General features: G+C 49.6%; 1 protein-coding gene across 5 annotated transcripts in view; it reads left to right on the top strand.

Moving 5' to 3' along the window:
- The first annotated feature begins 8,141 nt into the window (after nucleotides 1–8,141).
- ACTN4 (actinin alpha 4) overlaps nucleotides 8,142–23,767 on the top strand; it is an 83,050-nt gene continuing 67,424 nt past the window's right edge. For 3 of the 5 annotated variants that reach the window (XM_003252651.4, XM_012510367.2, XM_030822218.1), the window contains exon 1: nucleotides 8,142–8,415. In XM_003252651.4, the coding sequence (XP_003252699.1) occupies nucleotides 8,254–8,415 (162 nt within the window). In that variant the 5' untranslated portion in view covers nucleotides 8,142–8,253. The remainder of the gene's footprint in view (nucleotides 8,416–23,767) is intronic. The other 2 variants (XM_003252652.4, XM_030822217.1) reach the window with 1 other exon arrangement.

Genomic DNA, 23,767 nt, shown 5'->3' with positions numbered 1-23,767 from the left:
GTCACCTCCTGCTCCCCTGGTTAGTGTTACCTGATAGGAGACCTGACTCACCTCACATGTTCATTCCCATCTTACCTGAGGAATTTGGGGCACTCCCAGTGGCCCTTAGGCAGTGCTTTTCCCCTGTGAGCATATTGCCTGGAGGGATAGGGGGTTGGGGGAATGCAGGAATTAAAAAGACCCAGTAGAGGCTGGCTTATGCCTGTAATTCCAGCACTTTGGGAGGCTAAGGGAGGAGGATGGCTGGAAATCCCCTCTATGCCAAAGTGAAAATTAACTCAGGTTGGGCACAGCGGTCCATGCATGTAATTCCAACAGTGGGAAGCTGCAGCAGGAGGATTGCTGAAAGCCAGGAGTTCGAGACCAGGGCAACAAAGCGAGACCTTGTTCCTGTAAAAGTTTTAAAATTAACTGGGCCTGGCCAGGCACGGTGGCTCGCGCCTGTAATCCCAACACTTTGGGAGGCCAAGGCAGATGGATTGCCTGACCTCAGGAGTTCGAGGCGAGCCTGGGCAACATGGTGAAACCCCGTCTCTACAAAAAACTACAAAAAAAATTAGCCAGGCATGGTGGTACACACCTGTAATCCCAGCTACTCTGGAGGCTAAAGTGGGAGGATCACTTGAGCCTCAGAGGCAGAGGTTGCAGTGAGCCAGGATGGCGTCACTGCACTCCAGCCTGGGTAACAGAGTGAGACCCTCTCTCAAAAATAAGTTGGCCGGGTGCGGTGGCTCACGCCTGTAATCCCAGCACTTTGGGAGGCCGAAGCGGGCGGATCACGAGGTCAGGAGATCTAGACCATCCTGGCTAACACGGTGAAACCCTGTCTCTACTAAAAATACAAAAAAATTAGCTGGGCGTGGTGGCGGGCGCCTTTTGAGACTCTGTCCCAAAAAAATAAATAAGCCAGGCGTGGTGTCTCACTCCTATAATCCCAGCACTTTGGGAGGCCGAAGTGGGCGGATCATGAGGTCAGGAGTTTAAGACCAGCCTGTCCAATATAGTGAAACCCCGTCTCTACTAAAAAACACAAAAATTAGCCATGTGTGGTGGCGCATGCCTGTAGTCCCAGCTACTTGGGAGGCTGAAGCAAGAGAATTGCTTGAACCCGGGAGCAGAGGTTGCAGTGAGCCAAGATCATGCCATTGCACTCCAGCCTGGGTAACAGAGTGAGACTCCATCTCAAAAAATAATAATAAAAAAATAGCCGGGCGCAGTGGCTCATGCCCATAATCCCAGCACTTTGGGAGGTCAAGGCGGACGGATCAACTGAGGTCAGCAGTTCGAGACCAGCCTAACCAACATGGAGAAACCCCGTCTCTACTAAAAATACAAAATTAGCCAGGCGTGGTGGTGCACACCTGTAATCTCGGCTACTCGGGAGGCTGAGGCAGGAGAATCACTTGAGCCTGGGAGGTGGAGGTTGTGGTGGGCCGAGATAGCACCATTGCACTCCAGCCTCAGCAACAAGAGCAAAACTCTGTCTTAAAAAAAAAATAGCCAGGCATGGTGGCGCATGCCTGTAATCCCAGCTACTCAGGAGACTTGAGGTGGGAGAATCGCTTGAACCCGGGAGGCAGAGGTTGCAGTAAGCCAAGATTGTGCCACTGCACTCCAGCCTGGGTGACAGAGTGAGACTCCATCTCAAAATAAGTAAATAAATAAAAACAAAAGAAACTCAAATTGGTTCTGTCTCCAAATTCCATCCTGGTGGGTGCCTGTCATGCTCACTTGGGGTTCAGGGCTGCTGCTCCAGCTGCTTCCTGAGACATCTGTAGACATTGCAGTATGCATGTCCCCGCCCTGTGAGGACACACCCTCTCTAGTCACCTTCCCCGAAGTAGTGTTAACAATGGGATACAGCATTTAATAAATTCTGACTGAGGTCTCACGGGTTCAATGGTAAACCTAAAAACGCCTGTAGGGCCCACTGGCCACACCCCTTCTCTCAGAGCCCGTCCTGGTCCCTTGGACATCAATAGACACATCAGCTATTATTACTACACTGCCCATAGGTGGCTGCCAGGAAGTAGCCTCAAGGCTGACAATTAAAGGGAGCCTTTAATTTAAACTTCAATGGTTGGGGCTGTCGCCTCCACTTGCGAGCACTTGGTCTGGACGTTTTCTCAGAGTCTACGGAGGGGCCATCCCCTGAGGGGGCCCATCCCCTGAGAACTTTTTCCCCCCAGGCCAGACCAAGCATAAGAGTCCTGAGCTAGTTCTTCAAGTCAGGCTGGAGGAGGCCGCCCTGTCCTGCCCCACTCCAGCCCAGCTCTGGAAACAGCCAACACGCCTGGGAGTCTTTGGCCAGGTCCTGGCATCTCCTAGGAAATCGGACTGCTCCCTGGGCCTCGTCCCCTTCCTCTGCTGTCACTGGATCCATCCCTTCATGTGCCTTTGGTAGAGGCAGAGCAGCAGAGAAGGATCCTTGCAGTTCCCATAGCTGGAGAAACCATAAACCATGGTGGGGTTTTTTTGTTTGTTTGTTTGTTTGTTTTTTGAGACAGAGTCTCCCTCTGTTGCCCAGGCTGGAGTGCAGTGGTGCGATCTCAGCTCACCGCAACTTCTGCCCCCCGGGTTCAAGCGATTCTCCTGCCTCAGCCTCCCGAGTAGCTGGGACTACAGGCGCGTGACACCACACCCAGCTAATTTTTTGTATTTTTAGTAGAAATGGGGTTTTACCATGTTAGCTAGGATGGTCTCGATCTTCTGACCGCGTGATCCGCCTGCCTCGGCCTCCCGAAGTGCTGGGATTGCCGGCGTGAGCCACCGCGCCCCCGACAATATTTTATTTTATTTATATTTTTGAGACAGGGTCTCACTTTGTCACCCAGGCTGAAGTGCAGTGGTGCAATCTCAGCTCACTGCAATCTCGACCTCCTGGGCTCAAGGGATCCTCCTGCCTCAGCCCTCCAGGTAGCTGGGACCACTGGCATGCACCACCACACTTAGCTAATCTTTTGTATTTTTTGTAGAGACAGGGTTTCACCATGTTTACCAGGCTGGCCTTGAACATCCCGCGCCGACAGGATGATATTTTAAATAAGGCGATCTGGGAAAGTCTCACTGAGGATGTGGTATTTCCACAGAGACCTACAGGAGAGGGGGCTGTGAGCCCTAGGGAGTCAGTGTCTGGGGAAAGTGTTCCTGGGAGTCGTGACTCCGCCTCACAAGTACAAAGCCCTCATCAGAGGCTGAGTTTGGCACCTGGTGTGCTTGAGGGACAGCAAGGTGGGGGGTACTGGAAAGCTATTTTTTTTTTTTTTGAGACAGCGTCTTGCTCTGTCACCCAGGCTGGAGTGCAGTGCCGTGATCTCAGCTCATTGTAATCTTCACCTCCCGGGTTCAAGCAATTCTCCTGTCTCAGCCACCTGAGTAGTTGGGATTATAGGCGTGCACCTCCACACCCAGCTAGTTTTTGTATTTTTAGTAAAGACAGGATTTCATTATGTTGCCCAGGCTGTTCTCAAACTCCTGGTGTGAAGTGATCTGCCCGCCTCAGCCTCCCAAAGTGCTGGGATTATAGGTGTGAGCCACTATGCTAGCTGACTCTAAACTCTTTCAAAAACTAGGCTGAGGCAGGGCTTGGGTGGCTCACATTTATAATCCCAGCCTGTAATCCCAGCATTCCCTGAGGTAGGAAGATCACTTGAGGCCAGGAGTTCGAGGCCAGCCTAAGCAACCTAGCGAGACCACCCCCACACACTCCCCTCACCCCCAACACTTACCTCTACAAAAAATTTAGCAATTGCTGGGCGCAGTGGCCCACGCCTGTAATCCCAGCACTTTAGGAGGCCGAGGCGGGCGGATCACGAGGTCAGGAGATCAAGACCATCCTGGCTAAGACGGTGAAACCCCATCTCTACTAACAATACAAAAAAAATTAGCCGGGCGTGGTAGCAGGCACCTGTAGTCCAAGCTACTCGGGAGGCTGAGGCAGGAGAATGGCGTGAACCCAGGAGGCGGAGCTTGCAGTGAGCTGAGATCATGCCACTGCACTCCAGCCTGGGCGACAGAGCGATACTCCATCTCCAAAAAAAAAAAGAAAAATAAATTAGCCAGGCGTGGGCTGGGCACGGTGGCTCATGCCTGTAATCCCAGCACTTTGAGAGGCTGAGGCGGGCGGATCATGAGGTCAGGAGATCGAGACCATGCTGGCTAACACGGTGAAACCCCATCTCTACTAAATATACAAAAAATTAGCCGGGCGTGGTAGCAGGCACCTGTAGTCCCAGCTACTCGGGAGGCTGAGGCAGGAGAATGGCGTGAACCCAGGAGGCGGAGCTTGCAGTGAGCCGAGATCGTGCCATTGCACTCCAGCCTGGGCGACAGAGCGAGACTCCATCTCAAAAAAAAATAGAAATTAGCCAGGCATGGTGGGGTGCACCTGCCGTCGCAGCTACTTGGGAGGCTAAAGCAGGAGGATCATTTGGGCCCAGGAATTTGAGGCTACAGTGAACTGGAACTGTGTCACTGTACTCCAGCCTGGGTGACATAGCGAGTTGCTGTGTCAAACACCATCACCACCACCAGCACCAACAACAATATCAACAAAGCTTGGCTGAGCTGGATGTGGTGGTGCGTGTTCACAGTCGCAGCTACTCAGAAGGCCGAGGCAGGAGAATCAAGGGTCTGAGCTCCACTTGGGCAAAATATTGAGAACCCTGTCTCCAAAAACAAAAAACTAAAACACCAGGCTGGCCGGGTACAGTGGTTCATGCCTGTAATCCCTGCACTTTGGGAGGCCGAGGGAGGCAGATCACCTGAGCTCAGGAGTTCAAGACCAGCCTGGCCAACATGGCAAAACCCCTCTCTACTAAAAATACAAAGATTAGCTGGGCATGGTGGCATATGCCTGTAATCCCAGCTACTCTGGAGGCTGAGACAAGAGAATCGCTTGAACTTGGGAGGCGGAGGTTGCAGTGAGCCGAGATTATGCCACTCACTCTGGTCTGGGTGACAGGGTGAGACTCCACCTCCAAAAAAAAAAAAAGGGAAAAAAACACTGGGCTGGGCTGGGCTGGGCTGGGCTGGGCAGGGCAGGGCAGGGCAGGGCAGGGCAGGGCAGGCAGGGCAGGGCAGGGCAGGGCAGGGCAGACTCCTCTGCAGCCTTTCTTCCTTTCCTTGACTTTGTTACCCTGAGCGTGGAGCCACAGGAGGGTTTGAACAGAGGAGGGAGGAATGTGATCTGACTCAGTCGTTCATTCACAGGCTCCCTCCACCTTCTCCTGGGAAAGAGAAGGGGCTGGGAGGGGGAGCTGGGAGACAGTGGGGAACTGCTGCAATGGCCCGAGGGAAGGTGAGGCAAGAGTAGACAGAACCTGGGTGGCGCAGTGGGGCAGGGGGAAGTGGGTGGGTTCTGTGTATTCTTTCAAGATGGAATGACAGAATTTCCTGAAGAACTGGATGGGATTGTGAAGACAAAGAGGCGTTAAGGATGACCGCAAGGTCTGTAGCCTCAGCACCTGAAAGGCTGGAGGTGCACGAATTGAAGAGGAATGACTGTGGGATGGGATGACCAAGCTTGGGGGGAAGATCAGGAACTCTATTTTGGATATTTATTATTATTATTATTTGAGATGAAGTTTCGCTCTTGTTGCCCAAGCTGGAGTACAATGATGCGATCTTGGCTCACCACAACCTCCGCCTCCCAGGTTCAAGCTATTCTCCTGCCTCAGCCTCCTGAGTAGCTGGGATTACAGGCATGTGCCACTATGCCCGGCGAATTTTGTATTTTTAGTAGAGACGGGGTCGTTGGCCTGGCTGGTCTCGAACTCCTGACCTCGGGTGATCCACCCACTTCAGCCTCCCAAAGTTCTGGGATTACAGGCACGAGCCACCATGCCTGGCCGGATATTTATTTATTTATTTTTATTTTTATTTTAGACGGAGTCTTGCTCTGACACCCAGGCTGGAGTACAGTGGCGCGATCTCGGCTCACTGCAGCCTGTGCCTCCCGAGTTCCAGTGATTCCCCTACTGGATAGCTGGGATTACAGGTGCACGCCACCACGCCCGGCTAATTTTTGTATTTTTAGTAGAGATGGGGTTTCACCAAGTTGGCCAGGCTGGTCTCTAACTCCTGATCTCATGATTTGCCTGCCTCGGCCTCCCAAAGTGCTGGGATTACAGGCATGAGCCACCGCGCCCGGCCATTTATTTTATTTATTTATTTTTTTTGAGACGGAGTCTCGCTCTGTCACCCAGGCTGGAGTGCAGTGTTGCGATCTCCGCTTGCTGCAAGCTCCGCCTCCCAGGCTCACGCCATTCTCCTGCCTCAGCCTCCGGAGTAGCTGGGACTGCAGGCGCCTGCCACCACACCCGGAGAATTTTTTGTATTTTTAGTAGAGACGGGGTTTCACTGTGTTAGCCAGGATGGTCTCAATCTCCTGACCTCGTGATCCACCCGCCTTGGCCTTCCAAAGTGCTGGGTTTACAGGCGTGAGCCACAGCGCCCGGCCCCGGCCATTTATTTTTAATGTAAACATTTTTTTGTAGAGATGAGATCTTGTTATGTTACCCAGTCTGGCCTCAAACTCTTGGACTCAAGGACTCTTCTAGCCTTGACTCCCCAAAGTGCTGGGATTGCAAGAGTAAGCCACCAGTGCCTGGCTGAATATTCAAATTTAAGATGCTTCCTGATGCAGTGGTTCGCACCTTTGTTCAAATGTCTGCCTTCCCCATGAAGCCTACCTGAGTAGTTTATTTGCATTCCAGCCCATGCTTGATTTTTCTCCAAATACTCAACACCTTGGAATTTACAGTACTACCTATTTTTTACTTTTATGTATATTTTTGAGACAGGATGTCGCTTCTAGAGTGCATTGATGTGATCACAGCTCACTGCAGACTGGAACTCCTGGGCTCAAGTGATCTCCCTTCCTTAGCCTCCTGAGTAGCTGGGACTACAGGTGCACACAACCATGCCCAGTGAATTTTTAAATTTCTTGTAGAGACAGGTTCTTCTTATGTTGCCCAGGCTGGCCTTGAACTCTTGGGCTCAAGCCATCCTCCCGCCTCAGCCTCCCGAAGTGCTGGGATTACAGGTGTGAGCCACTGTGCCTGGCCTGTCTACATATTTTTTAAAATTTTGAGTGTTGAGGTCAGGCGCAGTGGCTCATGCCTGTAATTCCAGCACTCTGGGAGGCCAAGGTGGGCGGATCACCTGGGGTCGGGAGTTTGAGACCAGCCTGACCAACATGGAGAAACCCCATCTCTACTAAAAATACAAAATTAGCCAGGAGTGGTGGCACATGCCTGTAATCCCAGCTACTCAGGAGGCTGAGGCAGGAGAATCGCTTGAACCTGGGAGGCGGAGGTTGCAGTGAGCCCAGATCATGCCATTGCACTCCAGCCTGGGCAACAAGAGCGAAACTCCGTCTCAAAAAAAAAAAAAATTGTGTGTTGCCTGGGTGCGGTGGCTCACGTCTGTAATTCCAGCACTTTAGGAGGCTGAGGCGGGAGGATCGCTTGAGCTCAAGAGTTCAAGACCAGCCTGGCCAACATGGTGAAACCCCGTGTCTACTAAAAAAACACAAAAATTAGCCGGGCGTGGTGGAGCATGCCTGTGTTCCCAGCTACTCGGGAGGCTGAGGCAGGAGAATTGCTTGAATCCGGGAGGCGGAGGTTGCAGTGAGCCGAGATCGCGCCACTGCACTCCAGCCTGGGAGACAGAGCGAGACTCCGTCTCAAAAAATAATAAAAATAAAAGTAGATTTGTGTGTATGTGGCTCCCTTCACTAGAAGGTAGTTTCATGAAGGTCGGGATTTTTTTCTGTTTTTAGTGCCTGCGTAAAACATAGTCTGGCACAGAGTAGCTGTTCAATAAGTATTTGTTGAATTTGTGTCGCGGAATGGGAACCCGGTGCAGTGCATTCCAAGCCTGAGCTGGTTCAGGTCCGATGGCGGGGCCTGCCCTTATGAATCATTCATGACCCTGGCCCCGCCCACACGCGAACGACGCGCGCGTTCTCGCGGTAGAGGGGGCGCGGCTCGCCCCCGGGCTGAATCGGGCGGCGCGGAAACGGGACTCTGCGCAGGCGCCAAGCTCCCGAGCGCGGCCTTGGTGCCTTTTCTGGTTTGGCAGGCGCGCGCGCGCGGGAGGGCGGCAACCTCGGCGTTGTGCGCAGGCGCGGCGGGTAGTGCGCAGGCGCGGGCGGAGGGCGGGCTGAAGCGGCTGAAGCGGCGGCAGCGGCGGCGGCTCGGGCAGAGGGGCGGGAGCGGACAGGCTGGTGGGCGAGCGAGAGGCGGCGGAATGGTGGACTACCACGCGGCGAACCAGTCGTACCAGTACGGCCCCAGCAGCGCGGGCAATGGCGCTGGCGGCGGGGGCAGCATGGGCGACTACATGGCCCAGGAGGACGACTGGGACCGGGACCTGCTGCTGGACCCGGCCTGGGAGAAGCAGCAGCGCAAGGTGCGCGGCCCGCGGGCCGGACGGGCTGGAGGGGCTTTTCTGAGGGGGCCCGGGGAGGGGTGGGAGGTCCTGAAAGGTAACTGGAGCGTCTGTGATGGGAACGGGGGGGTCCCGAGAAGGAATTGGCGGGTCCGGGAAGGGAATTGGAGTCCTGAGGAGGCATCGCCGAGCTAGAGGAAGGAATTGGGAATCTGAAAAGAGAATTGGCGGCTGGGTGGGAAATAATGGGAGTCAAAAAAAAAGGAATCGGGAAGGCTGATGAAGGATTTGGTGGGTCTGGGCGTGCCATTAGGGGAAACCGAGGAGATGACTGGGCAGGCTGAAATGGACCTGGGATCCGAGGCGGGCTTGAAGGGTCGGAGCATGGGTTGGGGTTGCTGGGAGGAGAATCAGGGGAGACTGGGAAGGGAATTTCTGGGTCTGGGAAGTGTGAGGAGGAGCTTGAGTGTGGGAGGGGTTGGTTATTTGGAGAGCAGAAAGATCTGAAGGAAATTGTAATTGGGGGATCCTCAGGTTGGGGGAGTTCTAAAGGGGATGAAGAATCAAGTGTGAGGATGGAGTGGAGATTGTGGGGTCTGAAGACGGGTGGGAAGACTAGGGAGGCTGGGAAGATGAAAACAGGGGCTAAGGGTAGAATTAGCCATGAAAAGACATGGGCTTAGGGTGTGAGGAGGGTAGAGGTGCCAGGACTGGGGGTCTGAGGAGGGTGGGGTGCGGAAGGAAGAAGTTGAGGGGCCCGTGAATCAGACGTTTTTGAAGGGGGTGAGATTTATTTGGGGTGCCCTGTTCCAAAGGGAAGAAGAGAAGATTGAGAGATAGGAGGAATAATAAGAGGAATTGATGAGGAATGGAGAAGCCGAAGTAGGGGGGATACGGAGAGTGGGGATAATTTGGGGAGGGGTTTCTAAAGAATTGATGGGAAGCTGGAAAGCTAAAGCGTTGGAGAGAATGAGGAAGTGTAGAGAGGGAGAAGGTGAGATCTGTGGGAGGGAGTGTGAGCTGGAATGGTGGATAATGGAGGGAGGTTCGTTTAGGAAAATGAAAGTTTCATTAGAAAGGGAATGCGTAATGGATAGACTGAGAAAGGAATTAGAGGAGGGGGTGTGCTGGCTCCTGGAGGTGCAGTCCCGGGACTGGAGAGCGTGTGTATGTCGTGCAGGCAGAATAAGGAGTTTGGGGAGGAAGCGTTGAGAGTGTCCAGGAAGAATTGTGTCTTTTTTGGAGAGATCGGAGGCAGGTGAAGGGATCCTGAAGCAGAGACTGTTTTCAGGTGGCACTATTTTTGGGGGGGGGCGGGGGGGCAACTTGGGAGGGCCCCACAGCAGTGAAAAGGTGATCAGAAGTGGTGTGGGATCCCCGAGCGAGGTGTCAGTGTCTGTGGGTGGCGGGGGCGGGAATAAATCCACTGTGGTTGAGGGGGGAACTCTGAGTGTGTGTAGGAAGAGCTAAAGAAAGGAGCGTGGTGAGTGGGTGTGTGTGTGGGGAAGGGGTTGTTCAGAAGTTTTGTGCGTGAAATGGGTGGGAGGTACTTGAAGTTGGAAGCATTTCGTGGGATCTGGAGATCTGGATTTTCTTTCCAGATTTGTTACTGATTCGCTCTGTGGCCTTGGACAAGACCCTTGAACTCTCCGTGCAGTTTTGTTATCTGCAAAATGCGAAGGGATCCGAGGGGTCCCTGCAGTGATTCTGTTAATAAAGAGGGATGTGTGTAGAGTTGGGACTTTGGACAGGGCTCTGAAGGTTTGGGAGAGTGGGTTTGGTGGAGATTTTTCAGGAACAGACTACAGGGCTTTGAGGGGTGACCTGGCAGAGTGGGGAGTGACTGGAAGCCTCTCGAGGGCGTGAGTTGGTGGCCAGGAGCTTAGCACAGGCAGCCTAGCCCAGGCTGGAGGGGGAAGGGTGGAAGGAGCAGCTGTTCCAAGGCAGCCTGAGGTGGGGCCGGGCATAACCTTGGGTCCATTACCAGCGTTGCTTGAATTTCCTCATCCGTAGTAACTGAGGGGGGTGGCAGTGGCTTGGTGGAGGGGTGTCCTTATCCGTGGCCCCACCTACTGCAGGGTGGACATGTTGCGATAGTTGGCATAAATTCACTTTTTGAGGGGAAGGTGAGATCTGTTCTGGAGTCTCAACAATAATTTATTGCCCGAGGCAGTGCCGGGTTGGAAAAGGTTGCCAAGAGACCTGGAAAGTTGGGAGGGAGCAGGGGCCACAGTGGTGGTTTTGAGAATGTCTAGGCTTTGTCTTCTGCAGCTGAAGGTGCTGGAGAAAATAAACCCCTCCCCCTTTTTTCTCAGGTGATAGGGATGGGGGACCTTCCTTTTCTCTCCCTTCCTGTCTTCCGCCACTCCCCAAGTGACTCCTTTTGCAAGCTGGGTTTCACTCCCTCCCGAGAGTTAGGGTGTGGGCTTGTTCGTAGTTATAGTGTCCCTTGCCCACAGGGTGAGGCTGGAGCACCATTCAGGCCCTGGGTGGAAACCAGGACTCCCTGGAACCTCCAGGCCTTGCTGCCATGTGTCATTCTCTTACCTCCCAGCTCCCTTCCTCTGGGGCCAGGCAGGGTTGAGGGAAAAGGGTGGCTCACAGCGTCCGCTAATACCATCTACTTTCGTGTCTCAGCCAGGGCCAGATTCTAGTACCTCCTGCTTTACACCTCCTCCAGCAAATATTTACCCTTAGCTGCTCTGTGGGCGAAACTACTGCTTCACCTCTGTGCCCTTTCCCGTTATGGGGTAGGGATCCTTTATGAAATGGGGGAAGGAGTAATGGAAAGGAATATACCAATCTGTGTGGCTCTCTACCTTCCTACTAAGAAACATCCCCGCGCTCCCGGGCTCGCTGGGTTGTTTGTTTTTGGAGACGGAGTTTTGCTCTTGTTGCCCAGGCATGATCTTGGCTCACCGCAACCTCCGTCTCTCGGGTTGAAGTGATTCTCCTGCCTCAGCCTCCCGAGTAGCTGGGATTACAGGCATGCACCGCCACGCCTGGCTAATTTTGTATTTTTAGTAGAGACGGGGTTTCTCCATGTTGGTCAGGCTGGTCTCAAACTCCCGACCCCAGGTGATCCGCCCATCTCGGCCTCCCAAAGTGCTGGCATTACAGGAGTGAGCCACTGCACCTGGACTGGCTGGGTTTTTTCTACATTGCAGTGTTGCTTTAGTGAATGACAGATTGCCCTTCTTGCCTCTCCAAGGCTGAGCCACTGGGCACAGAAGAATGACAGTCCTGGGGGTTCTGTACGTGCATACTCCAAAAAAATATGCATCCAGAACAGCTGTGGGCCCTCAAAGTTTGTAGAATTGAATTCTTCTAGGAATTAAGCAAGAGTTGGCCCAAATCAGAGGGGACGTGTGTCTCACTTCTGCTTGGAAGCCCTTTGCTCTGACTTCTAGGGACCCCTGTAACCCATAAGTAGGTTATGCAACAGTTTTTACATGAGAGGGACATGAGTGTTCTCCTGGCGGGATGGAGAAGCATTGTTCTGGTCTGTGAGCAAATTCTTGAGCAATTACAGTTCTGGGCCGCAGTTCCCTCTCCCAATTTCTGAAAGTGGCCTGGGTAACCTCATCACCCTCTGTTGTCCTGGAAGGGTGAGATCTCTTGAAGGTTATGCCAAATCTCATTACAGCAAGAAGAAATGCCTCACTTGCTAAGTTTTTGTGTTCATTGAAACATCACTATTTCAGGGGCCTCAGTGTTTCAACCTTGACCTTTGGCTTTTTTTTTGGAGATGGAGTTTTGCTCTTGTAGCCCATGTGGCTGTATTAGGTATGAGTTAATTATTTGAAAGTTTTTGTTTGCTTTTTGTATTTGTTTTTTGTTTGTTTTTTTGAGACAGAGCCTCACTCTGTTACTCAGGCTGGAGTGCAATGATGTGATCTTGGCTCACCGCAACCTCTTCTTTCCAGATTCAAGCAATTCTCCTGCCTCAGTCTCCTGAGTAGCTGGTACTACAGGCATGTGCCACCGCGCCTGGCTAATTTTTGTGTTTTTAGTAGAGACAGAGTTTCACCATGTTGGTCAGGCTGGTCTCGAACTGCTGACCCCAAGTGATCCGCCTGCCTCGGCCTCCCAAAGTGCTGGGATTACAGGCGTGAGCCACTGTGCCCTGCCTTGTTTTTCTTAAAGTAGATCGTTTTTTCTTTTTAAAGGCTGATAATGGAGGCCCCAAAGTAGCCATCTGTTACTTTGTTCCATTACTCTAATTGCTTGCCTCTTAGGATCTGGCTAGGACTAACAGTTTTCAAAATTGAGTAACACACTTACCCCCCCAAAAAAAAGAAAAAAAAAAAAAAAAGGAACCAAACTCAAACTCAACTGTTATCTAGAAAAAAGACTGTGTTAAATATGTGTGAGTGGCAGGTATACTCTGTTTGCCCTCTTGTAAGAGGGATAGGGGAGGCCACTCAGCTGCTAGCACTCTGTTCTCTCCCCTCATCCTCTCCAGAATGTATTTTAGAACTTGACTCTTCTAATGACTGAGGAAAAGATGGGGTATGGGAAGATGGCCTGGGACTGCAGGGTCACTCACACTCACCTGGCTAAGAGTTGAGATCTGGCTGGTGCCCTGGAGTGGCACCTGCCCCTCACCTAATCCTAGGCAATCCAGGGTGTGGGCCCAGGATTGCCCTCTGCCTTTTGAAACACCCTCCCTGGTTCCGGCTTCTAAGACCAACAGGGAGGCTACTTTGGCGGCAGGGAGCTGACTCACCCTCCAGTTGGAACTGGTGCTAAAAGCTTCCATTTAATGGCAGCCGACTACTTGGCCCCAAGTGGGCTGCCTTGTGGGGAAAGTGTTGGACGAAGCAGGGTGGTGTGTGAATATCCAAGTAGTGCTGGTGCTATTAAGCTCTGACACAGTCAGGGAGGTCAGTTAAAATATAGTCTTATGGCCAGGCACAGTGACTCACACCTGTAATCCCAGCACTTTGGGAGGCTGAGGTGGGCAGATCACCTGAAGTCAGGAGTTCGATACCAGCCTGGCCAACATGGTGAAACCCCGTCTCTGCCAATAATACAAAAATTAACTGGGCATGGTGGCAGGCGCTTGTAATCTCAGCTACTTGGGAGGCTGAGGCAGGAGAATCGCTTGAACCCGGGAGGCGGAGGTTGCAGTGAGCCGAGATCACGCTACTGCACTCTAGCCTGAGTGACAGAACAAGACTCCATCTCAAAAAAAAAAAAAAAAAAAGTCTTGTACTCTCAAAATGTCCTAATCAGATGACAGAGGGGAGCGGGGACGAGTTTTAAGTCTAAGCCTCTGGGGTGGGGAGTTCTGCCATTTCAACATATGCTCCAGTCATGGCAGACTTTGGCCAGACAGCGCCCTTTTTCAGAGTGAACTGAGTGTGTAGCACAAGTTATCTGCCAGTGCTATTTAGCAAACAGAATGGAGCCAAAAAAGAATTGATTTGGGAAGGCCCAAGGAATGTGAAACTGTTGAGATGAACACTTTCCGCTTTTGCTACACTGATTTATGTTGTGCTGGGAATTGTACAAGCCTTGGACCAGATCTTAGGGTTGTTCTTTTAAAAAAAAAATGATTCCCTTGCTGCCGCTTTTACTTTTTTGAAGGGCAGAAGGGAAGGGCAAATATAATTAGTGAACAGCTGTTTGCTCTAGTATCACTTGCTCATTCAGGTTTTCTGAATAGCTGAAATATCAACATGTTTATCTCTTCCCTGGCCTTAGTAAATCCTAGAGCAGTGTTTCCCCCAGCTTTATCTTTATTCCTTCATTTAGTCAACTCTGTGTTTTCATCAGTCACATTTTGTTCTCTTCCCTCAGTTTCCTTCCTTTGCCTTCATTTATGTATTTAGTTTACAGAATAACAAAAGCACTCCTGTTACCTTTAAACAAGGTAAAACTTAAACAGTTTTTTCCTCCTTTTCTTTTTTCATGGAAATAAGAGGCAAGTGATAGCAAGTGGGTAATTCAATGGCAGTGGTAACTGAAGCACTGACCTGTTACGAGAGAGGGAAGCTTCTACTTGAGCAGATACAAATACTGTCATCCGTGGAGATTTGAAAGAATCACTGGGTAGTTTGAGAGCTCATTAGTCTTCTTTAGAATGGGTTTAAACTTGGAAACATCAAAGCAAGTTACAAAGAAACTTAGTTTTACAGTGTTGGCAGAGTAGTCAGCCAGACTTTGTTATAAAGTGTGTGAAAGTGGCACAAGTATCACTTAACTTTTCTTCAAGAAGGTCTATGAGTTACATTTTACTCAGTATCCCAGGTATCTAGGAGTGTAACTTTCAGTGAATCAAAGAGAAACAATCATTTTAAATTCCAGCCTCTGTTTAAAGAAGGATCTTATGTAGGGGAGAAATTAACCACCTGACCCAGAGAAGGATCCCGCCTCCTCCAGAAAGTGAAATCACCGGGTGTAGTGGCTCCTGCCTGTAATCCCAGCACTTTGGGAGGTCGAGGTAGGTGGATCACATGAGGTCAGGAGTTCAAGACCAGCCTGGCCAACATGGTGAAACCCCATCTCTACTAAAATACAAAAAATTAGCCGGGCACGGTGGTGCACCCCTGTAATCCCAGCTACTGGGGAGGCTGAGACAGGATAATCACTCAAACCTGGAAGGTGGAGGTTGCAGTCAGCTGAGATCGTGCCACTGCACTCCAGCCTGGATGACAGAGTGAGACTCCGTCTCAAAAAAGAAAAGAAAAGAAAAGGAGTGAAATCTTTGCATGTATTTATCTGGCAAGAGCATCCTTACATCAGTGCATGGGAAGTTTTATCCAAGTAGCGGTCTCCCTGGGATTATAAAAATCCCCGAGACATTTGTCTTGGTGTTGTGCCTTTTTTTGGTGGTGTTTTTTCACGTCCCTCCCCTTCCCTTTCTCCATAAACAACAGAGGCATTAACTTGGAATGTCCGTGGAAAGTCTTAGAAGCTGATTGGTGTAACTTGCCTGCCTTCCCTTTAGTTTGAACAGCGTTTACTCTGGAAGAGGTCAGTGCCCTTTTTCTTGGTTGTGATTTATGCAAGTGTTATCTGAAGGCGAGTGGAGTGAGTTTACGTGGGATTTGCTGTTTGCCACCTGTTGTTGTGCTGGCTTCTGCCTTCCTGGGATGAGTTCCATTCTCTCCCTCTCCGCCAGGAGTGAGGCTCCCCAGCCAGAGCAGTCCCCCTGTGCTTATCCCCTTCCTTCCTAAACTGCAGCCATTTGTGATTTTCCATAACCACTTTTATAGACACATAATAATTTCCTTTGAATCAGTTTGCATTTTAAATTAAGTTTTGAAACGAAAACTGACGAGTATGGCAACTGGAAAACCCAGCTTCCCTGGCCATAAATATAATAGAAGGAAACTGCAAAAATACATTGAAAACAAAACAGTGTTGTTTCCAGGTGGTTACCACTCGGGCTGAAGGCCCCCCAGGCCTGAGGCCTGCTCCCTTTGTTAGAAAGGGATTGGCAAATGTTGGTGAGGTGTTAAAGACCCGCCAGCACCAAGCAGAGACTTTCTCTTTGAAGTCATCAGGTTTACAATAGAATCAAAGGAAATAACTTTCTCAATGTGATTCAAGGTTTAGTGTAAGGTGTAGATAATCCTTAAAATTTTCCATGTGTGTATGTCACACTTGGGAAAAAAACTTGATCTCATCTGGTCGAGGTGGGCAGGGCAGCGCCTTGCCCAGGAACACACAGCCCCTCTTGGCTCTGTGTGTCATCTGGCCATACTAGACTCGAACATATGGCTCATGACTGGATGATGCTTGATTCATCTTCAGTTTCAAGTGTTAGTGCTTTTGAGGTTTTGTAAGAAACCAGGACACACTGAAAATACAGTCATTTCTCAGTATCTGTGGGGGATTGGTTCCAGGAACCCCCTTATATACCAAAATCCACAGATGCTCAAGTTCCTTATATAAGATAAAACGATGTGTAATTTGCATTTGAACTATGCACATTCTCCTGAATACTTTACCTCATCTCTAGATTACTTATAACCTAATGCTAAATACTACGTAAATGGTTGTTACACTGTATTGTTTAGGGAATAATGACAAAAATATGTACATGTTCAGTGCAGATGGAACCATTCATTTTTTTCTTCCAGTATTTTCTTTTCTTTTTTTTTTTTTTGAGACGGAGTCTTGCTCTGTCCCTCAGGCTGGAGTGCAGTGGCGTGATCTCGGCTCACTGCAAGCTCCGCCTCCCGGGTTCACGCCATTCTCCTGCCTCAGCCTCCTGAGTAGCTGGGACTACAGGCGCCCGCCAACACGCCTGGCTAATTTTTTGTATTTTTAGTAGAGACGGGGTTTCACCGTGTTAGCCAGGATGGTCTCGATCTCCTGACCTCGTGATCCGCCTGTCTTGGCCTCCCAAAGTGCTGGGATTACAGGCTTGAGCCACCACACCCGGCCTCTTCCAGTATTTTCGATCCATCGTTGGTTGAATTCACAGATAGAGAACCCATGGATACAGAGGGCTAACTATAAGAAATGTGGGTTTATCATTTGTTCCTCACACAACTTTTTTCATTCTTCCTTTTTCTTTCCTTTGTTCCTTTTTTTTTGAGACAGGGTGTCACTCTTTTTACTGAGGCTGGAGTACAGTGGAACAATCTTGGCTCACTGCAGCTTTGACCTCTGGGGCTCAAGCCATCCCCCAACCTCAGCCTCCCAAGTAGCTGGGACTAGAGGTGCACACCACCACACCTGACTGATTTTTGTGTTTTTGTAGAGATGGGGTTTTGCCGTGTTGCCCAGTCTGGTCTCGGCCTCCCAAAGTCTTGAGATTACAGGTGTGAGTCACCGCGCCCAGCCAACTTTTTCTCTTAAGGCTCCAGTTTTCTTCTTAGAGTTGGGCCCCTCCCACGAAGAAAGCACACTGCCACCCCTTCAGCGGATTTGAACCCTACGTAAGGAAAGCAGTGCCCTCCTGCTGAGTTAACAAGGCTTATTTAAATGTTTTTCTTCCAAATATCAGAGCAGAACAGATTCTTTGTCTTCCAGTGGAACTATCCACATGGGGCAGAAGTAGTTGGAAGCGGCAGTTACTACCCTGCAGAACACAATGAAGTCATCTTGGGAAATATCGTGGATGGTGTTGCAATGATTGAATGGGGTGCTAGAACACCAGCAATACAATAGCATTTGTGTCTTCAGCTTCAGGCAGGAATAAAGAAGACTTTGTGGTTTGTTTTATGTTTTTTAAAGTTTCCCCCCCAAAGGTGTGGGGCTGAGTGATGTCTGTCACTAGCTTTCTAGTGGGTTTTTCTTTTCATCTTTTCCCCTCCCTGATGTCTTTTGAGAGTGGGTAGAAGCCACAGTCTAGGTGGATCAGAGGAAGTACAGAAGGCAGGCAGTACACCCCACTTTGTGTTCTCCATGTCTGAAGGGAACACATTTGGTTTTTGTTTTGTTTTGATTTTTTAGAGACAGGGTCTCACTGTCACCCAGGCTGGAGTGCAGTGGCCTGATCATAGCTCACTGCAGCCTTGAACTCTTGGGCTCAAGGGATCTTTCAGCCTCAGCCTCCCTAGTAGCTGGGATTATGTGTGCACCACCATGGCCAGCTAATTTTAATTTTTTTTTGAGATGGAGTCTCGCTCTGTCACCCAGGATGGAGTGCAGTAGCACGATCTCAGCTCACTGTAACCTCTGCCTCCCCGGTTCAAGTGATTCTCCTGCCTCAGCTTCCCAAGTAGCTGGGATTACAGGCGCACACCACGACGCCCAGCTAATTTTTGTATTTTCAGTAGAGACAGGGTTTCACCATGTTGGCCAGGCTGATCTTGAGCTCCTGACCTTAAGTGATCCACCCACCTTGGCCCCACAAAGTGCTGGGGTTACAGGCATGAGCCACTGTGCCCGAACTAATTTTTAAATTTTTTGTAGAGACTGGGTCTCACTATGTTGCCCAGGCTTTTAATCTGCAAAAAGCCCAAGATAAAGAGTTTTAATATCTTACCTCCTGAGTAGTAATGACTGATTCCAGTTCTAATAATGTCTTAATTACAGCCATCCAAATTGAGAGGACTGCAGGAAGTGAAATAGATACATTTCTTTTTTCTTTCTTTTCCTTTTTTAAATACACACTTCGTTTTGGTGGTGAAGGCCAGTTTGAGGTTAGGAGAGGCATCCTGGAAGGAAGCTCGCAGGTGATTCAGCATCTGGGCATGCTGGGAAGTTGCCTGAGGAGGATGTCACAGTAAGAGGACTGTGGGTCTACAGCCTGCCTTAGCAAAATGACAGGTCTTCTTTTACCAAGGCCAAGGGCAGTGGTGGAAGCTGACTTCAGTTAGTGTCATCAAGGCCTCAGTATGTGTAACAGTTAACAAATTACTATTCTATGATCAATCTCCATCTGGGTGTGAGTAAAAGGTATTTAGTTGCTATCACCATGGAAACCGAGTTGCTTACTTACTGTTTTGGGGAGTGTCCTCATACCAGAGGCAGTGCTAATGGTGGAGTGTTAGGCCCCTGGGCAGAAAAAAAGATCCTGCCACTTGGTATGACAGGAAAATACCTACAGGCACAGCAGCCTTGCCAGGTAGGGGATGAAGGCCCTCTGTCCTCGGGGCAGGAGTTGGGCCGTTGATTTTGTTGATGAGGAGTGTGCATTTGTGCATGAGAGAGGGAGAAGAAAAAGGAGAGCACTCCATGAAAGCCGCTGCTGGCTTTGTAGCCTAGAAGAGTGTGCTTTTTTTCTCTAGGAGTTTGGAGTTGGAATCTCAGCTATGTGACTTCTTAATAATAGGACAAAATATGCCTGTATCTTTTGCCTACTTCCACAAACACTGATAAATTAAAAAGAACTCTAAAGTTTCCCGCAAATCCCAAGCACAAGTAACTTTTTTTAAATCCACATCCTCCCTGCTCCAAATCTAACAGCAAATCCTTTTCTCCCTGTCACTCCCTGCTTTTCTCTAAGAAAATGAGTACCTTGCCTTAAACTATATATTGGATGAAAATATTAAACGCTTTCACAAAGTGCATCTTTGGCTGTTACTGGTATGCCTTGCATTTGGAAGGGTTAGAGATTTGAAGACTTCTGTGATCTTCCAGTTCTGGCCTATGAAATACAGTTTCAAAATTCAAAATGTCTGGAAGAGCCAACTTGCCAGGCCAGTTCAAGGGCAGTCAGATGAATCGACCCTTCTTACAGGCTGTCTACGAACCAGTCATGATTCAGATATTCAAGTCCTGGCAGGTATCCAGACGGTAAACATCACCAGGATTGTGAGGCAGTTACTTTTTTTTTTTTTTTTTTTTGGATCGTTTGAGCTACACTGCCAAGACACTGGTAGGACTTGTCTGTGTAAAACAGAAAGGGCTGTCTCTAGATGTCTTTTTCAAGGATGTCGGCTATAGTCACCCAACACTGTCTCGTGGTGGGGTGAGATGAAATACCTAGACCAGTTAGGGGAGGGCCTTCTTGGCCATTTTTTGAACTAATTTTCCCTTTCCCTTTGTAACTTTTTTTTCTTCTTTTCTTTTTCTTTTTTTTTTTTTGAGACAGCGCCTTACTCTGTCACCCAGGCTGGAGTGTAGTGGCGCGATCTCGGCTCATTGCAACCTCCGCATCCTGGGTTCAAGTGATTCTCCTGCCTTAGGCTCCCGAGTAGCTGGGACTACAGGCATGCACTCCACGCCCAGCTAATTTTTGTATTTTTTAGTAGAGATGGAGTTTGACCATGTTGGCCAGGCTGGTCTCGAACCAGCCTGGTTCAGATGCCCACCTAGGCCTCCCAAAGTGCTGGGATTACAGGTGTGAGCCACCTCGCCCAGCCCCTTTGTAACTTTCATTAACACTGATGAGGCACAAGCCATAGGATAGAATTGAATCCATTGAGAGCTGTGAGCCAATTGAGGGATCATTGGTTAATAGATTGTGGCTTGAAGCTGTGGAAGGTAAGGGGTGACACTTGACTCCTACCAGCCTTGTAGAAACACCTCAGATTCACAGGAAACAAACTTTGACCATAAAAATATAAGACTCAGCGCACCGAGTTCTCTTAGCAGCTACCTTAGAGTTGAGAAAGTTTTGGGCCTCTTTAATAAACAAGCACAAAGCAGTTCTTGCCAAATACGGCCTGCTCTGGGGCCACAGGGTTAGCTTAGGAGACAACTTTCTTGCCTAAAAATAAATGCATGTTCCTATCAGACATTCCAAGCATAGTTTAAACATGAGGCTTCTGAGCAGCAGCTCAGGCTCTGTGGGTTCAATTATGTCAGAATATGGGCAGTGAGGGTCTTTGGGGAGTGTGCTCCCTGATTTGGGATTGGTTGTGGCCACCAAGGAAATCAGATGACCAAATGCAAAACTTCCTCCATCTTATTTCTATATAATCCTTTTTTTTTTTTTTGAGTTGGAGTCTCGCTCTGTTGCCCAGGCTGGAGTGCAGTGGCACGATCTCAGCTCACTGCAGCCTCTGTCTCCCAGGTTCAAGCCATTATTCTCCTGCCTCAGCCTTCCAAATAGCTGGGACTACAAGCGTGGCCATCATGTCCAGCTAATTTTTGTATTTTTAGTAGAGACGGGGTTTTGCCATGTTGGCCAGGCTGGTCTCTAACTCCTGATCTCAGGTAATCCACCCGCTTTGGCCTCCCAAAGTGCTGGGATTACAGGCATGGGCGACCGCCCCCAGCCTTATTTCTATATGTTCTTGATCTATCACAGGCTGGTGGGGGAGACAGCATGCATGTAAATAATGAACAAGGTAACTTCAGATAGGATTGTGTGTTATAAATTAAATAACAGCTAGCATTTTACCTTGTGCTAGACACTATTCTAAGTGCTTCCCATGGACTGACTGGTTTTTTGTTTTTTTGTTTTTTTCCTTTGAGACTGAGTTTCGCTCTTGTTGCCCAGGCTGGAGTGCAATGGCATGTTCTCGGCTCACTGCAACCTCTGTCTCCTGGGTTCAAGCAATTCTGCCTCAGCCTCCCGAGTAGCTGGGATTACAGGCACGCGCCACCATGCCCGGCTAATTTTTGTATTTTTAGTAGAGATGGGGTTTCTCCGTGTTGGTCAGGCTGGCCTCGAACTCCCAACCTCAGGTGATCCACCCGCCTCTGCCTCCCCAGGTGCTGGGATTACAAGTGTGAGCCACCACGCCTGGCCCACGGACTGACTTGTATAATCTTGTGAAGCAGGTGTTGTTACACTTACATGCAGAAATGGATCCATGGGCCTTTAAGCCACTTGCCCATGTGACAGTGCTAGGATTTGAATGTAGAAGTTGAGGCTTTCAAGTTTGTGCTGTTATTTCTACACTACACTGAAGTCTAGTGATTGGGAATGGCTTTGCGAGAGGGTGGTGAGGGGAGGAGTGTGCAGTGCCGGTACTTTAGATGGAGAGGAAGGTCTCGAAGAGGTGGCATTTCAGCTGTTCCTTAACGGATGAGAGAGAGGGAACCAACACAGCACCAGAGGAACGCGCTTCCAACAGAGAAAACCAAGCAAGGGGACCCCCGAGGAGCAGAAAGGCCCAAGTGGTCAGAGCAGGGCCCGTGGAAGAGATGGGCACAGCCAGATTGCTTAGAGCTGTATTGTTAGAAAGTGCTGATGAGTCTATGTTCAACTTCCGCCTGCAAACTCAGTCCCTCTTAGATGCCAGTAGGTCAGGAACCTCATGCTTCCAGGACTCTGGCACTCCTACCCTTTTCTCCCAGGCCTGCTGGACAGGCCAAACCAGAACTGACTTCTAAAGTGGGAACCCCAAGATGGCAGAACATGAAGCCAAACAAAAGCTGCAGTTATCTCTGTGATGATTTCGGCAGTCGGCACCTGTATTTGATTAGCGTTGGTAACTTTGAATCTGGAGTTTTATGGCACTGTGTACTCATAATGGCTTTGTAGTGTGGCTCTCTTAGGGAGCTTAACTTTTACAAAACATGAACAAGTTCCAGCCCCCTTTGGTCCCATCAAAAGGCCATTTCTACCTGGTGGGATGCCACTTGCTTTACAAAGCATCTTTTGTAAAATGTTGAGTCTCCTTCTTTGAAGTTGGAAGCCAGGAAGCCTGATTTTTTTTCATACAATAAATATTGTAGAAGATGGCAGCCTGATTTTTAAACTGGCTTTTCTCCTAGGTCCTTTCCTTCTCTATAAATCCCTCTTTCACTTAGTATTTCCTCCTTGTTTCCTTTGGTCAGTTGGAGTGAGGGTGGTTCTAGTTCAGAGAAAGAGACAGGCATACAGGCTGATTCAGTCTGAGATGCTCAGCTTTCTGTACCTCACTGGAAGCCAGTCCAGGAACACGATAGGTTTCAGTAGGTTGCATTGGACCAACAACTCCCCATTTGAAGGCAGAGCTTGTCAAACGAGTTATGTGGCTTTTACTCAACGAGGGAGGAACAGCAACAGAGAGCCCCGGGCTATTGATAGACACTCCTGCCTCTGTACACACAGCACCCGGCAAGAAGTTACCTTCATGGGTTGTCTAGAGTGAACATGGGCTGGGATTCTCTCAGCCTTACCACTGATGATTCGACAACAAAAATCACCCCGTGGGTGGAGTATAAGGGAGCAAATGAGTATGGTGGCCTGTGATGGTGCAGCCAGCGCAGCTGCTTCAGCTGGAAAGAAGATGGCGAGGTTTCCATTCTCCTGGCAGCATACCCATGTGAACTCATTAAATCTTTTAAGTAGCTGTATAGGAGGGGAGATAAGTGTGTGTGTGTGTTTATTCTTATCCCCTTAAATACAAAAACAAAACTTCCCCTTTATAAAATCAATTCAGAGTGGGAAGAGGTGCATGGCACATGGAAAATGTGTCGGATTAGATTGAGTCCTACCCCACGTTTGGGACACAGCTGTAAGTTTCCATGGTGGGTGGCTTATTATGCATTTATGCTGAGCTGAACCTGCTCCAAGCTGCTGCAGATAGGAAAGTCTGTCTTGGAGGGGAAGCTGCCTCTTTCTATCACACTATAAAGACATAAAAGGTCCTTTGAAAGACTCCGGCAGTCACCACTTGGGTAACAGAATTAGGGGCTGCTGAGCAAAGTGGGTCTTTTTTTTTTTTTTTTAAGACAGAGTTTCCCTCTTGTTGTCCAGGAGTGGAGTGCAGTGTCACAATCTCGGCTCACTGCAACCTCCACCTCTTGGGTTCAAGTGATTCTTCTGCTTCAGCCTCCCGAGTAGCTGGGATTACAGGCGCCCACCATCACGCCCAGCTAGTTTTTTGTATTTTTAGTAGAGATGGGGTTTCATCATGTTGGCCAGGCTTGTCGCAAACTGCTGACCTGAGGTGATCCACCTGCCTCAGCCTCCCAAAGTGCTGGGATTACGGGTGTGAGCCACCGCGCCCGGCCACATTTTATAGCCAACCGGCTTCTTGTGTAACATGAGTTGGGGCTTCTTGGGCCCCAGAGTCCGGCACTCAGG

The sequence above is a fragment of the Nomascus leucogenys genome, chromosome 11 (genome assembly GCF_006542625.1).
Source record: "Nomascus leucogenys isolate Asia chromosome 11, Asia_NLE_v1, whole genome shotgun sequence".
Taxonomy (NCBI): domain Eukaryota; kingdom Metazoa; phylum Chordata; class Mammalia; order Primates; family Hylobatidae; genus Nomascus; species Nomascus leucogenys.
The sequence above is the reverse complement of the archived record's forward strand: the minus strand, read 5'-3'. Positions and strand labels throughout refer to the sequence as shown.